Source organism: Acanthochromis polyacanthus, chromosome 1, assembly GCF_021347895.1.
Source record: "Acanthochromis polyacanthus isolate Apoly-LR-REF ecotype Palm Island chromosome 1, KAUST_Apoly_ChrSc, whole genome shotgun sequence".
In the NCBI taxonomy this organism is placed as follows: Eukaryota; Metazoa; Chordata; class Actinopteri; family Pomacentridae; genus Acanthochromis; species Acanthochromis polyacanthus.
In genome coordinates, this window is record NC_067113.1 from 35,829,841 (window position 1) to 35,846,226 (window position 16,386).

The following is a 16,386-nucleotide window of genomic DNA, read 5'->3' on the forward strand; positions in this document are numbered from 1 at the left end:
CATGGAGATCTAGCTCCTCTAGGCATCAGTTTGCCATGGAGATCTAGCTCCTCTGGCATCAGTTGCCATGGAGATCTAGGCTCCTCTGGCCATCAGTTGCCATGGGAGATCTAGCCCTCTGCATCAGTGCCATGGAGACCTCTGGCATCAGTTGCCATGGAGATCGAGCTCCTCTGCATCAGTTGCCATGCGAGATGGTTGGAGCAGTTGCCTGGGAGCTCCTCTGGCATCAGTTGCCATGGAGATACTAGCCAGGGTTTAAAGAGAACCACCCTTCATGATACTAAAAACTCTGACTTTAGGCTCCGCATACCTGCTGACCACTAATCATATTTCAGCCCTAGACATACCGTTTGTATTCACAGTGTGTGTTTTCTTTTTTTGTCCCTCCAGGCCAGCCATCATGGCGGACGTGGACCCAGACCACCCTGCTGGTGCTGCAGATGGGTCAGGGCGCACCGAGCGTGACATGCAGCTCATCGCCCTGGAGCAGCTCTGCATGCTGCTGCTCATGTCTGACAACGTTCGACCGCTGCTTTGAGACGTGAGTTTTCACCGTTCGTGAATCAGATGTTCACCTAGCAGGTGGTAGAAGGTGCGCTGACTGTGTCTCCTCCATCAGGTGTCCTCCTCGGACGTTCCTCCCGGCGCTCTGTAAGATCTTCTGGATGAGAGCGCTCCAGACAACGTACTGGAGGTCACAGCCCGAGCATCACCTACTACCTGGACGTGTCGGCCGAGTGCACCCGCAGGATCGTGGGCGTGGACGGGGCCATCAGGCGCTGTGCAACCGGCTGGTGGTGGTAGAGCTGAACAACCGGACCAGCAGGGACCTGGCCGAGCAGTGTGTCAAGGTAGGAAGGTCACGTGACCCGCAGGACAGGTCACATGACTGATACACCCGCAGTGGATTGGAAGCGATTATTAGGGTTAAAGTTAGGCAAACAAACCTGAAAAATAGCGGTTCTTATTTACTGAATATTTCCACAGGTCCAGGTCCTTGAAGTCCATAGAGGTGGGTCCAGATTTATCATTTCTGAGCCTCATAACTTCATACGTACAGCAGATAAAACACTTTGTTTAGAGATTCTGGGAGATGGAAAACAAAACGGTGAATAAAGATGGAAATACACGTGTTCAATGAAGTTCAGTTTGTCCAGAATGACTTAAAACTTAAAAAAAAAAAAGACTGAAAACCTGTTCAAAATGACTCAAAAAGTTCCGTAATGACTCATTGTTGGTTCAGAATTATTAATAAGATTGCTGCACAAACTCAAAAGTTGCTCAGATTGACTCTAAAATGACTTAAAAACTGTCCAAAGTGGTCTCACTCGACTGAAATTTCCAAAAATGCTCAAAAACTTTCTGCCTTCTGTTATTTCATCTTCTTCAGGTGAATATTTTCTGCTTTCTTTCCTCCTTTATTGACGGTAAACTGAAGATCTTTGGACTAAACTAGACATTTATCATCTTTGACTCTCAGAAACGCTATTTGGGAAACATTTTTATCCTTTTATAGACCAAACAAGAACCCAATCCATCAGATTAGTGATGATGTGAATGATCCGTGATCGCAAGTCTTTAGTTTTCTGGACTCCAGACAGCTGCTGGTTATCGAACTCGAGTCACGAGTCTGTTTACGGGTCGCTTTACGTCCCGCTGAAAAATCCTCAGAGCAGGACGTGTTTACGAGGACACTTTATGACCTGACGGGACCTCATCCATTACAGATTAAGAAGACGTCTTTGTAGGAAGTCAGAGTTCAGCAGAAACCTGGAAAGAAAAACACACTGTCTGGTTTACTTGCAGAATAAGAAACAGGAAGTTTAAATGGAAAATCTCCTCTTGGTCTGCAAAACACACAAAATGTTTTATTTTTTTACCTTCTTGGTGATTATTTTGTTGGCAAAGACTGAAAACATTCCTGAGCTGTTTGGTCCTAAAAACGTCCTAAATTTAACAAACTTATTTTTAGAATTTGAAGCCAGAAAAAAATTCTAATTTAAATGTTGAACAAGGACAGTAATTTATTAGAAATTTAATTTAATAAACTTTTAGTTGGCATGTTCTGAGAAGTTCAAACAAGACCTGCAGGACGTGTGACACAGATGCAGTAAACTGGTCTGTATTTTCTTCACAGCTGCAGGTTTTTGTTTAGTTTTTTGGTTGTGTTCACTGTGAAGCTTTTAGTGACTCACCTGTGATCCAAAGTCACCTGACTTGCTGCTCACAGGTGAGTCACTAAAGGCTTCACAGCTGCACCCACAACTTCAGCATTTTTAGTTTACCAAATCTGTCGACTGGAAAGCATTTATTTATTTATATAAAGTGTGTTTCAGTAAAATATCAGAATTTAAAGCTTAAATTTGGTCGACTTTCTAAACAAAACCTCTGCAGAAATTCTGCTCTTACAGTTTCTAGCTGGTAAATGGTGTCGTTTTGGTGTTTTCTTAAAAACAATAAGTCGGTTTTGGGCTGGCAGGAGGAATTAACTGATTATTATCTACAGTCTTTCTGTGACGGTTCAATGTGTTCCTCCGTCATACCGGTCTAAGCGGCGATAAACTAAACAGGTGGTTGTTTTTCAGCACTTCCCTGGTCGACATGCTGTATTTCCTCAAAGACTGGAGCTTTTATTCACCTCCAGAGCTTTATGCTGTCTTTTATTCAAACAGGAGTAAAGTTATGCTTTTATTTTTGCTCCATTAAATCACTCCTTTATGCTTTAACACTTTCAGTGAAGACTTCAGACGAAGCAGAGACAGTTTGGGCTTACAGGCTTTATGTTTTTATGAGCAGCATCCAGAGTCGCTACTCTGACAAGAAGTTAAAGGAACGCCAAAATAAAACCCACAGTGGAACAAACACAGAGAACCATATTTTAGATCAAGTCCACAGACTAACCTCAGAACTTTTAACCTTTGGGATGCTGATATTGGAAATAAAAGCATTTTTTCCATGAATGGACACCCTTTGTTTCCTGACATGACTTTTATTGTGAAATATGAGCAGACAGACTTTATCCAGATGGTTTTTCCTCCGGCTGCTGTTTGTTTGTTTGTCTATAAACGCCCCCAGCTATTACCACAGAGCTGGATTTTAATTTAAGGAAACATGGTATCAATAAATCCTGATTTAATTAACAGAAGCTGGAATGAGGCTGATTAAAATAACAACTGTGGAGCTTCCAGCTGAACTGAAGGCGTTTCTAAAAGGCTGAACAGAAACCTGCTGGAAGAAAATAAACAATTTACTGCCCCCGTTTCTTCTGTTTGGACATCAGACGTCCTGCTCTTTGTTTAAATTAATTAGAATACAACAATTTAAAGTTTATTAAATTAACTGTGTTCTTACAATCCAGGAATAATCTCAGACACTTACATTAATCCTAAAAATTATTTTCATTCAATACAACTTTTTTAAATCACCTGTGACAAATATTCAGGTGAACTGCAGGTGAGAGGAGACAGGTGTGGAATAAAATAAAAGTGTAAATAGTTAAATATTTACAACATGTGGAGACAACGTGTTCCAGTTTACTGTGGTACAGTATTAGAAATTATTGTTTTTTGTTTTCACATTTCACTCATAATAAATGACTGTACTTGTTCAATATTCAATTTGGAATTGTTATATTTTTTTAAAACATTTTTGTTTCTAATAAATTATGGTACTAGTGCAGTATTTAATTTGATATTATTATTTACATTTTCACTATTTATAGTAAATTATTGTATTTGTTCAACATTTAATTTAAATTATCTTAGTTTTTGTTTCACTATTTCTAAAAAAAGTTGCTGTACTTAATGAATGTTTAATTTTAAATTATTTTTTGTAAATTTTCACTATAGTAAATTACCTCAATATTTAACTTTAAATGTTTTATTTTTTTAATTTTCAGTATTTCTGATAAATTGCTGTACTTCAATATTTAATTTTAGTTTACCATAGTTTTTTTTTCATTTTCACTATTTCTAATAAATTACTGTACTTGTTCAATATTTAATTTTAACTTATTTTATTTACCCTTTTGGCATTTTCCTTCCATTTGTCACCATTTTATAAACACAAAATACTTCCCCTAGTTAATTAAATTCTATCTAAATACTATTTTACTTTGTGTTTATCACTGTCAGCCTCTTTGGGTACCCTCCAGTTCCCTTTTACCCTTCAGTATCTGCCTTGTTTATCAGTTTTATAGCCTCTGTGTCGACCTGAAAACACGTGGAGCCTGAAACCTGTAATCCGGTTCTGTTCAGGGTTTCCAGCTGGTTACTGAGTGTCTCCTGGTTAGTTCCAGTTCGTTTGGTTCCAGGGAGTTCAGGGCGTCTCCTGGTCTGCTGCTCTGTCATTACGCTGGATGACTGCAGCTGATACTGATCTCCTGTTTGGACTGGTTTTGTTTTAGTTCTGGACCCGAGCCACCACCACAGGCAGGAGATCACAACCATGTGCTGCCGGACGCTTATTAATAGACTCCCAGGACAGTCGGGTTCTTTATTCAGCTTCAGAGGCAGAAAGATGCTCTTTATCTGCTGGATTCTGATTCATTTTCTCTGCCTTTGACCTTTTCTAATGGATCTTCTGTTTAGCTCCAGCACAGCAGATAAATATTACATAAAGACTGAAACTTTCTCTGCATTTAACAGGAGTTTCCTTTAATATGAAGTAGGTTAAACTGCTAAATATAGAGTAATTATGAACACATTTCATACTTGGAACCAAAGTTAAGAGCACGTCTAAAACAGTAGAGGAAGCAAAGAAAGCCCTGGACTGCTTCTACAGACGTCATCTTTATGCATATTTAAAAATCAGATTCCCGTTTGGATGTTTTTGTGAATGAAGGAGTTTCAGACTCTATCAAGTCTTGATGCTGGTTATTTGACTGAAAAATGTAGAGTTTAAAGCCAACTTATAAATATCTACTAAAACCACCTGAAACGTGGCTTTAATTAGAACCTGTGTGATTTGGAATCAGCAGATAAATGATCCTGTTGGTGGTTTATTCTAACCAGAGTTTGTTTCTGCAGGTGCTGGAGCTGATCTGCACCAGGGAGTCGGGCGCCGTGTTCGAGGCCGGCGGACTCAACTGTGTGCTGAGCTTCATCAGAGACAGCGGCCACCTGGTGCACAAAGACACGCTGCACTCGGCCATGGCCGTCGTGTCCCGACTCTGCAGCAAGATGGAGCCTCAGGACTCGTCTCTGGAGACCTGTGTCGAGTCTCTGTCCAGCCTCCTCAAACACGAAGACCACCAGGTAGACGTCTAGTCAGACTGAAGTCAGTAGAAGATCCAGACTTTGTTCCATGTTTGAGCTTTTAAATAGATCAGGTGCCTCATGTTCTCCTGTGGAACTATTCTGTCATTAATTACAGAGTCGGAGGGTGACTCTAGAAATTCCAGAGTTTGTCTGTGACCAGAAACCTGTCAAAACAACACAAACTGTCTAAACTGATTGAAACTTACCCAAAGTAACTTAAACATTGTCCAGAATGACAAACACTTGTCCAAACAAACCTAAAATGGATGAAAAATGTCATAAAACACTATAAAATGACAAAAGGATGTCTGAAATGACCTGAAACGTGTCCAGTACTACGAAAGCATCGTCTAAACTGTAACCGAGGCCAAAACTGTAAAAATGAGGCTGAAAGTTATAAAAATAATGGATGTAATGATGAAAGTCACCTTTAGGTGACCTCCTGATAGCAGCAGCTGTGGTTCTGGTTCCTGTGGTTCTGGTTCCTGTGGTTCTGACCAGCTGTGGTTCTGGTTCCTGTGTCTGACCAGCTGTGGTTCTGGTTCCTGTGGTTCTGGTTCCTGTGGTTCTGACCAGCTGTGGTTCTGGTTCCTGTGGTTCTGGTTCCTGTGGTTCTGGTTCCTGTGGTTCTGACCAGCTGTGGTTCTGGTTCCTGTGTCTGACCAGCTGTGGTTCTGGTTCCTGTGGTTCTGGTTCCTGTGGTTCTGACCAGCTGTGGTTCTGGTTCCTGTGTCTGACCTGCTGTGGTTCTGGTTCCTGTGGTTCTGGTTCCTGTGGTTCTGACCAGCTGTGGTTCTGGTTCCTGTGTCTGACCAGCTGTGGTTCTGGTTCCTGTGGTTCTGGTTCCTGTGTCTGACCAGCTGTGGTTCTGGTTCCTGTGTCTGACCTGCTGTGGTTCTGGTTCCTGTGGTTCTGGTTCCTGTGTCTGACCTGCTGTGGTTCTGGTTCCTGTGTCTGACCTGCTGTGGTTCTGGTTCCTGTGGTTCTGGTTCCTGTGGTTCTGGTTCCTGTGTCTGACCTTGCTGTGTTTCTGGTTCCTGTGGTTCTGGTTCCTGTGTCTGACCAGCTGTGGTTCTGGTTCCTGTGTCTGACCTGCTGTGGTTCTGGTTCCTGTGGTTCTGGTTCCTGTGGTTCTGGTTCCTGTGTCTGACCTGCTGTGTTTCTGGTTCCTGTGTTTCTGGTTCCTGTGGTTCTGGTTCCTGTGTCTGACCTGCTGTGGTTCTGGTTCCTGTGTCTGACCTGCTGTGTTTCTGGTTCCTGTGGTTCTGGTTCCTGTGGTTCTGGTTCCTGTGTCTGACCTGCTGTGTTCTGGTTCCTGTGTTTCTGGTTCCTGTGGTTCTGGTTCCTGTGTCTGACCTGCTGTGGTTCTGGTTCCTGTGTCTGACCTGCTGTGGTTCTGGTTCCTGTGTTCTGGTTCCTGTGTCTGAGCTGCTGTTCCTCCTCCCGTCCTGCAGGTGTCAGACGGTGCTCTGCGCTGCTTCGCCTCATTGGCCGACCGTTTCACCCGGCGTGGTGTTGACCCCGCCCCTTTAGCCAAACACGGGCTGACGGAGGAGCTGCTGTCCCGCATGGCGGCCGCCGGCGGCACCGTGTCCGGCCCCGCCTCCTCCTGTAAGCCGGGCCGGCCCTCCACCGGCGCCGCCCCCTCGGCCTCCGACTCCAAACTGAGCAACCAGGTGTCCACCATCGTCAGCCTGCTGTCCACGCTGTGCAGAGGCTCGCCGGTCGTCACACACGTACGTACGCTCACCTGGAGGGTTTATTGTTTCTGTGCAGAGCAGGAAGTCACGCTAACATCTGCTCTGCTTCGTCCTCGAATCAGGACCTGCTGCGCTCGGCGCTGCCCGACTCCATGGAGTCCGCTCTGGGAGGAGACGAGCGCTGCGTGCTGGACACCATGCGGCTGGTGGACCTCCTGCTGGTGCTGCTGTTCGAGGGCAGGAAAGCGCTGCCAAAGTCCACGGCCGGGTCGACGGGTCGCATCCCGGGGCTGCGACGCCTCGACAGCTCAGGAGAGAGATCCCACCGACAGCTCATCGACTGTATCCGCAGCAAAGACACCGACGCTCTGATCGACGCCATCGACACCGGAGGTGAGGACGGAAATGATCAGAGTAAACGCTGCTCAGCTGACAGCAGCACGTCTCATAATGTAGTTCATTTAATCATAGGAGCTTCAGCAGAACCAGCTGGACTTCACTACCAGACATTTTCACCGATGAGTCCAGTTGGTTTGTGCTGAAGCTCCTACGATCACCGTGACCAGAATGACAGAATCTACACGGACAGTTTTAATGTTTAGTTTACAGCAAGTTCTGCAAAGTCTTCCTCCTTGTTTGGTCCACTATGCAGAAAAAACTCTGCATCTTTTAGCATCTGGACAAATGCTGAAGAACCAAATGCACTCATTATTTTCTGCTTTTTAAATAAATGTAATAAGTCTTGTTGCTGGATGAAAATAAACAGCTTGTGTGTAGTTTGTTGTCTAGATTCTATGTCAGCGTCTTTCTTTACGTTACACAATAAACAAAATAACTTTCTAACTCATGAACTTCACCTACATAGTTTTGGAATTTATTAATGAACCAGATTTTAGTGAAATTGTGCAGAAGCAGGTAAAATATGAGAGAGTTTCAGTAACTAATAAGTGTTTTGTGTTGCAGCTTTTGAGGTGAACTTCATGGATGACGTTGGACAAACGCTGCTCAACTGGGCCTCAGCTTTTGGAACACAAGAAATGGTAAAAACACAGAACTCTGACTCCTTATGTTTGGGTTTAGTGTTGTCACGCTAGCTGTTGATGCTGTATTTTGTGCCATTGTTTAAAAAAAAAAAAAAGAAGAAGAAGAAAGCATGCTTTCAGATAGGCAGGTTTTGGAGTTCAGAAGGTGAACACATGTCCACTTTCTGTTAACTTGGTCTAAAATGAATTGAAACATCTCAAATATTACACAAACATTTTCTACAATGACAGAATCGTGTCTAAAGTGACTCAAATATGTGTTAAATGGTGTCTTTTGTGTCATTTTTAAAATTCTAAACGTGCTTTCAGATATTTATTCAGGTTTTGGGCTTCAGAGGGTTTTAGTATTTCCACTTTCTGTTGACTCAGCCTCACTGGGATGTTTTTCTTTTCCCTAGTTTCACTTTGACCAACTGCTGTGTTTTTTGGGGGGTTTCTGTTGAGTTTTCCAGTGAAGTTCCTCTTATCTGAACCTTTATTGCCCTTCCAGGTGGAGTTTCTGTGTGAGAGGGGGGCAGACGTCAACAGAGGCCAGAGGTCGTCTTCTCTGCACTATGCTGCCTGCTTCGGACGGCCACAAGTCGCCAAGGTGACGCACAAACGCACTGACACACACCGTAAATCACACAGCCGTTCTGTTCCTCTGACCGCCTTCATGTGTCGTTTCCTGTCCAGACTCTGCTGCGTCACGGAGCCAACCCCGACCTGAGGGACGAGGACGGGAAGACGCCTCTGGACAAGGCCAGAGAGAGAGGACACAGCGAGGTGGTGGCCATCCTGCAGTCTCCTGGTCAGTAAACCTGCAGATGTTTGCTTCATTTCAACCTGCTGGGGTTCTCTGAGTCAGTCTGACTTCAAGTTCTCCAGGAACCAAACATAAACAGTGTACTCATTCAGAAAAATCATTGTTTTTGGAAAGCTTTCTAAAAGAAGCGATTTTTACATGAACAGATTCATCCACAGGTTTGTTTCCAACACTCTGTGATAACTCAGCAGCTAAATATGAATCATTATGAAGACGTCACCAGTTATTTCATTGTCAGTTATCCAGAACAACATTTAAAAAAAATGTCAGAAATGACCAAAACTGGTCCAAACTAACTTGAAATTGTTCATACATGTTCATAATTACCTGAAACTTGTAGAAGATGACAAAAATATGTCTAAACGAATGGGGAATTTGTCCAAAACAACACAAAAACTTCTTTGATTTGACAAAGCTTGCTCAGATCAACTAGAAAATTACAAAAAAACATGTCAAAATGACTTGAAACCTGTCCAGTATGAGGCAAACATTGCCAAGAATGACAGAAACATATCCAATATTACACAAATATGATCTAAAATGACCGAAACATGTTTGAAATGACTTGAAACCTGTCCAGTATGAGACAAATGTGAGACAATATTACACAAGCATGATCTAAAATGACCGAAACATGTTTAAAATGACCTGAAATGCACCAGTGTTACACAGATATTGGCTAACATGACAAAAGCCTTTTCTAATTAATTTTGAAACTTGTTCAAAATGACAAATGTGTCTAAAATTACTTGTGTACAAAACCACACAAAACTGTGTGAATTGACTGAAACTTGAGCATTGTCCAGAATGACAAAGATTTTTTCCAAACAAACCTAAAATGTGTCCAAAAGACTAACAAGCATGAATATTTTCTTACTTTATCTTACTGGAACAGACATTTACCTGGATCTGGGAATCTGTGTTCCTTTCTTTGACATATATCTAAAGTTTTCCTGTAATTTCTGAATCATTTAATGAACAAACGTTTCTTTTATGCTGAATAAATAAAACTCCAGATGAATAAATCTCTGAATTTGTGTGTTTCAGGAGACTGGATGTGTCCGGTGAACAAAGGCGACGACAAGAAGAAGAAAGATGTGAACAAGGAGGAAGAGGAGGGCAGCGAACCCAAAGGAGACCCAGAGATGGCTCCCATCTACCTAAAGAGACTTCTGCCTGTTTTTGCACAAACCTTTCAGCAAACCATGCTGCCTTCTATTAGGTAACAGAGCCTGGGTCATTTGATTCAGAGCATAATCAGGATTCATTTACAGCAGATAGATGGTCAGCTGCACCTTTAAAGTGTGTTTTTGTGTGGTTTGTTTCCAGGAAAGCCTCTCTGGCTCTGATCAGGAAGATGGTCCACTACAGCAGTGAGGTTCTGCTCAAGGAGGTGTGTGACAGTGAGACGGGTCACAACCTGCCCACGGTGCTGGTGGAGATCACTGCTACTGTCCTGGACCAGGAGTACACACCCACACACTCACCGGCCACTTTATTAGGTACACCTGTTCAGTTGTCCACTTCAGCTGGGGGGAGCTAGCCTAGCCGCGCTAGACAACCCACGGCAACGAATTTAATTCTCTGCCAGGGTCGACAACAGTGGTTGAGCTCCATTAGCACCGACTCTGAATAATCTTTCTGTTAACATGTCTGTAATATACTTGAGCTTCACCCATTGACTGTATAAATAAGGCTTCACCGAACTACCACATCCTCTGAATTTCCGGCGCTCTAGGAGCCTATTTGTTGCGCTGATTGGTTGTATACCTACCCAATTGCTGCAGAGTGATTTGAAAGACAACCTTTTAGCCCGCCTCCCTCCCTGCCGAGGGTAACTAGACCCTTGTGCCTTCAGAGCTGGGTCTAGCGCGGCTAGGCTAGGGGGGAGCTGCTTCCTCAGGCGAACGAGTTCAAGCATTCTCGAGTGATGGAAAATGGAGCATGAGATGGACAGGAGGATTGGTGCAGCGTCAGCAGTAGTGAAGGCGTTGTACTGAACCATGGTGGTGAGGAGGGAGCTGAGCCTCAAGGAGAAGATCTCAGTTTACCATCCATCTACGTTCCAACCCTCACCTATGGTCATGAGCTCTGGGTAGAGACCCAAAGAATGAGATCAAAGCGTCTGAAATGAGCTTCCTCTGTAGGGTGTCTGGGCTCAGCCTTAGAGATAGGAGAAGATCAGACATCTGGAGGGAGCTCAGAGTAGAGCTGCTGATCCTTCACCTCTAAAGGAACCAGTGGAGGTGGTTTGGGACATCTGATTCTGATCCTCTAGGGAGATTTCCTCTGGAGGTTTTCTGAACATGTGGAGGAGACCCCGGGGTAGAACCAGAACCTGCTGAAAGGATTATATATCTCCTCTGGGCTGGGAACGCCTTGGGATCCTCCAGGAAGAGCTGGAAGGTTGTAGCTGGGAGGAGGAACGTCTGGAATGACCTGCTTCATCTGCTGCCTCCATGACCATTGATGATGATGCATTTTATTTGTAGGCACCTTTCAGAACGCTCAAGGTCACTGTACAGAGAAACAAAGTTAAAACACATTCAAATATACAGATAAGAGAAGATGGATGGACTTTGGGCCGCTTAGTACCAACTGGTCATGGTTTGACCTCCACAGCCTACCTGAGTATTGTTGGTGACCATCTGGCAGCCCTTTAGTGGATCATCTTCTGAATGCTGCTTGCAGCAGGACAGTGCTCCATGTTACAAAGCTCAGATCATCTCAAACTGGTTTATAGAACATAACAATGAGTTCTGTGTCCTCCAACTAGTAAGGTGTCCTAAATGAAGAGGCCAGTGAGTGTATACATGTTATATACTGTTGTTTTTTTTCGTCACTTTAGAGTTATAGTTAGGAAAACCAACCAAACATCTACTTCACTCGCTTTCCACATTCTCCAGACAAACATCTTTCATGATAAATATTTATCTTTATTTGATCTTTCTGTTCCAGGACGATGACGACGGCCACCTGCTGGCTCTGCAGATCATCAGAGATCTGGTGGATAAAGGTGGAGACGTTTTCCTCGACCAGCTGGCCCGACTGGGAGTCATCAACAAGGTGTCTACTCTGGCCGGGCCGGCGTTCCGACGACGAGAACGAGGACGAAGCGAAGCCTGAGAAGGTAGAGAGACCTTTGACCTGAATAAAACCCTCTGAACCACAAACCTGCCAGCAGCATTTTATTAAAACTGTGAAGACACAAAATATCATCAGATGTTCACCTTTCCAACAGTCCTTGAACACATCATTTGTGACGTGTAGATCTGTCTGTTAAAATCAATAAACTATAAATCGTGATATCTGGACAAAATCACTTCCTACACATTTAACATAAAGAGTCTTCAGAAATAGTTTTCAAGTCACTGAGAACTGTTTAAAATATGACTCCACAGTGAGGAAAAAACAGAAATGCTGCTTTGGAGCTCAGAGGGTTAATAAAATGTCCACATTACTAAAGACTTCTCTGGACAAACATCTGAAACGTCTCCAGTCCATGTGGTTGAGTTTATGTTGTTTGAGCTGCAGGAGGAGGAGGTCCAGGAGGACGCCAGGGAGATCCAGCAGGGGAGCCCTACCACTGGAGGGACTGGTCATCATCAGGGGGAGGGACTGTCTCTACATCTGGTCAGACGCCGCCGCCTTGGAGCTCTCAACGGATCCAACGGCTGGTTCAGGTTCATCCTGGACGGAAAGCTGGCCACCATGTACTCCAGCGGGAGTCCAGAGGGAGGATCGACAGCTCCGGTAGGAATAACACGCTAAGGTCACGGTGAATGATCCGTGTTTATCTGTAGCTCTGACCAATCACCTCCTCCTCCTCCAGAGTCTCCGTAGCGAGTTCCTGGAGAAGCTGCAGAGAGCCAGGAGTCAGGTGAAGCCGGTGACGGCCAGCCAGCCCATCCTGTCCAGCGTGGGTCCCACCAAGCTGACGGTGGGAACTGGTCCCTGACCTGCCTGAAGGACGGAGAGATCGCCATCCACAACTCAGACGGTCAGCAGGCCACCATCCTGAAGGAGGACCTGCCTGGCTTCGTGTTCGAGTCCAACAGAGGAACCAAACACTCGTTCACCGCAGAGACGTCGCTCGGTGGAGTCAGAGTCTGGCTCAGGACGGGACATTTACCGTGGTTGATGCTGGGTCATGTTCCTGTGTGTTTTTGTGTCTGTTTATGATTGTGTGTCTGTGTGGGTTCAGGGTCTGAGTTTGTGACCGGCTGGACGGGGAAACGTGGCAGGAAGCTGAAGTCAAAGCTGGAGAAGACGAAGCAGAAGGTGAAGAGCATGGCCAGGGAGCTGTACGACGACCACTTCAAGGCTGTAGAGAGCATGCCCAGAGGAGTGGTGGTCACCCTGAGGAACATCTCCACCCAGCTGGAGTCGGCCTGGGAGCTGCACACACACAGACAGGTAGATATACACAAACACGTGGACAGGTATACAACAGAATAACAGTGTTTGATCTCATTAGACTGATTACCAGTAATAAACAGTGATGTTGACCTGCTAATGTGTGTGTTTGTGTTTCCAGGTGTACTGAAGGTGAGAACACCTGGAGGGATCTGATGAAACGGCTCTGGAGAACCTGATCGTGGTCCTGAAGGACGAAAACACGATTTCTCCGTACGAGATGTGCAGCAGCGCCTGGTCCAGGCTCTGTTCACCGTCCTCAATAATGTGAGTGTCCTCTACACACCTGTCTCTACACACCTGTCTCCAGATGTTGCCCAGATGTTGTGACCGGCTGTTGTGTATCTTTCTGTGTGCAGAGTGTGGAACTGGACCTAAAACATGATTGTAAGCCTTTAATGGAGAGGATCAATGTCTTTAAGGCGGCTTTCAGCGAGAATGAAGACGATGAAAGGTAACATCTGGCTCACACTGACAGATGTTTACAGATGTTGAGTCATCATTAATCATCATTATTCAGCTGTTCAGCCAGACTATTTAACAGCCTGATTTTTAGCTCCCAAAGTCTAACAAGTCAAATCAGACCTTTGGGAAGAGTTTAGGTAGAAATCAGTGTATTTTGCTCTTAAAATCAAAGTGAATCTTGTTGAAACGGTCAGGTAAAAGCTGTAAATTAACCCTGTTTGTGTTTCTTTTTGTGTTTGTTGTGCAGCCGACCAGCTGTTGCCTTAATCCGTAAACTGATCGCCGTCCTGGAGTCGATAGAACGTCTACCTCTGCACCTGTACGACACTCCAGGATCCTCCTACAACCTGCAGGTGAGCCGCGCTGTGTTTGCAAGCCTCCGACAACCGGGTGCGTTCGTGTGCGTTTGCCCGTGTGAAACCTGATGTAGTGGTGTTTGTGCGACAGATCCTGACCCGGAGGTTGCGGTTCCGTCTGGAGCGAGCGCCGGGAGAGACGGCTCTGATCGACCGGACCGGACGCATGCTGAAGATGGAACCGCTCGCCACTGTGGAGTCTCTGAGCAGTACCTGCTCAAGAGGTAAAGATACACAATATGCACTAATAATACACAATGTACACACTATAAACACACGGCAACCTGTAGTATAGTTTGAACTGTGTCTTCCTCCTCCTCTTCCTCTCCAGTGGCGAAGCAGTGGTACGACTTTGAGCGTTCGTCCTTTGTCTTTGTGAGGAAGCTGAGGGAGGACAGACCTTCACCTTCAGACACCAACACGACTTTGATGAGAACGGCATCATCTTACTGGGTCGGAACCAACGCCAAGTAAGACAAAACACAAACTGCCGCAAACGGACACCATAAATACTGTCAAAAGTTTGTATACAGTAACATCAATTAAAGGCAGATAATCGCCTCGCTGGTTAACGCCGACTTTAAAATGTAAATACGAGTGTTTGGTGTTTTCCTGTAGGACGGCGTACCGAGTGGGTGAACCCTGCAGCGTACGGCCTGGTGTGGACGTCCTCAGAGGGGAGGAACCTTCGCCTACGGCCGTCTGGAGGACATCCTGAGCAGAGATAGCTCCGCCCTCAACTGTCACACCAACGACGACAAGAACGCCTGGTTCGCCGTCGACCTCGGCCTCTGGGTCATCCCCTCAGCGTACACCCTGAGACACGCCAGGTAAGGAAACAAACGCACCTCTCAGACACGATAGGTAAAGAACCAAACCTGCATCCATAAAGCATACCTGAAAATAAAACCCCTTTAGACTGTAGGATGTGGATGTGAAGTGTCATAAAACAAACACACCTGCACCCTGATGACTGACGGCTATCAGACTGATTGAATTAAATCTCTTTAACGTTCTTTCTGTGTTTCCTCCCGTCCTCCTGCAGGGGTTACGGCCGCTCAGCGTTGAGGAACTGGGTGTTTCAGGTGTCCAAGGACGGTCAGAACTGGACGACTCTCTACACCCACGTAGACGACGGCAGCCTGAACGAACCGGGGTGCGACTCTTTATCTGACCCCCTGATCTGATCGGTAAACCACCCCAACTACGCTAACGTTGCCTCTGTCTGCAGGTCGACGGCCACCTGGCCTCTGGACCCGTCCAAGACGAGAAGCAGGGCTGGAGACACATCAGGCATCAACAGATGGGGAAGAACGCCAGCGGACAGACGCACTACCTGTCCCTGTCCGGACTGGAGCTGTATGGGACGGTGACGGCCGTCTGCGAAGACCAAGCTGGGGTGAGAACCAACCTGTAGAGCCAGATATTTACACCTCTGAGCCTCTAAACACACTGTGGGATTAAAAGCCACGACATGTCCTTATAAAACTGGCCAAAATTACACCATTTATTAGGAGCCGGAAACTGTAGAAAAAAAAATGGATCACCATGTTTGGAATTTCCAATGGTACTTAAACATCTCACATACCAACATGTGATGTTAAATCATTCTGCATTAAAACAAAACAGCTTTACCGTACAAGCTCTGGAAAAATAGTGAAAAAAATTAATGTAGCTTCAATGACTAAACCATTAAATTGAGTGAATCTGAGTGGAAAATGAATCCAGGCCACATTTTAGCTTTACCCTGTGATGTTAGCTCCAGTAATTTAGCTTTACCCTGTGATGTTAGCTCCAGTAATTTTAGCTTTACCCTGTGATGTTAGCTCCAGTAAATTTAACTTTACCCTGTGATGTTAGCTCCAGTAATTTAGCTTTACCCTGTGATGTTAGCTCCAGTAATTTAGCTTACCCTGTGATGTTAGCTCCAGTAATTTAACTTTACCCTGTGATGTTAGCTCCAGTAATTTAACTTTACCCTGTGATGTAACTCCAGTAATTTAACTTTACCCTGTGATGTTAGCTCCAGTAATTTAACTTGACCCTGTGATGTTAACTCCAGTAATTTAGCGTTTAGCCCTGTGATGCTAGCTCCAGTAATTTAGCTTACCCTTGATGTTAGCTCCAGTAATTTAACTGACCCTTGGATGTTAACTCCAGTAATTTAACTTTACCCCCTGTGATGTTAACTCCAGTAATTTAGCTTTACCCTGTGATGTTAGCTCCAGTAATTTAACTTGACCCGTGATGTTAGCTCCAGTAATTTAACTTGACCCTGTGATGTTAGCTCCAGTAATTTAACTTTACCCCTGTGATGTTAGCTCCAGTAATTTAACTTTA

At 44.9% G+C, this 16,386-nt stretch overlaps 1 protein-coding gene across 1 annotated transcript in view; it reads left to right on the top strand.

Moving 5' to 3' along the window:
* Window positions 1-436: 436 nt before the first annotated feature.
* The window catches only part of hectd1 (HECT domain containing 1), a gene marked incomplete at its 5' end in the record, with an annotated part of 45,403 nt that continues 29,453 nt past the window's right edge, over window positions 437-16,386 (top strand). The window contains 38 exon segments of the mRNA XM_051946236.1: window positions 437-526; window positions 528-544; window positions 623-663; window positions 666-707; window positions 710-775; window positions 778-854; window positions 5,031-5,258; window positions 6,716-6,997; window positions 7,084-7,354; window positions 7,925-8,001; window positions 8,495-8,593; window positions 8,680-8,794; window positions 9,857-10,031; window positions 10,139-10,275; window positions 11,766-11,899; window positions 11,901-11,939; window positions 12,344-12,383; window positions 12,386-12,406; window positions 12,409-12,465; window positions 12,468-12,562; window positions 12,642-12,747; window positions 12,750-12,905; window positions 13,014-13,251; window positions 13,347-13,381; window positions 13,384-13,455; window positions 13,458-13,492; window positions 13,585-13,679; window positions 13,938-14,043; window positions 14,138-14,270; window positions 14,378-14,434; window positions 14,437-14,492; window positions 14,494-14,516; window positions 14,665-14,674; window positions 14,676-14,735; window positions 14,737-14,876; window positions 15,092-15,202; window positions 15,278-15,306; window positions 15,309-15,440. Of these exon segments, the coding sequence (XP_051802196.1) occupies window positions 437-526; window positions 528-544; window positions 623-663; window positions 666-707; window positions 710-775; window positions 778-854; window positions 5,031-5,258; window positions 6,716-6,997; window positions 7,084-7,354; window positions 7,925-8,001; window positions 8,495-8,593; window positions 8,680-8,794; window positions 9,857-10,031; window positions 10,139-10,275; window positions 11,766-11,899; window positions 11,901-11,939; window positions 12,344-12,383; window positions 12,386-12,406; window positions 12,409-12,465; window positions 12,468-12,562; window positions 12,642-12,747; window positions 12,750-12,905; window positions 13,014-13,251; window positions 13,347-13,381; window positions 13,384-13,455; window positions 13,458-13,492; window positions 13,585-13,679; window positions 13,938-14,043; window positions 14,138-14,270; window positions 14,378-14,434; window positions 14,437-14,492; window positions 14,494-14,516; window positions 14,665-14,674; window positions 14,676-14,735; window positions 14,737-14,876; window positions 15,092-15,202; window positions 15,278-15,306; window positions 15,309-15,440 (3,697 nt within the window).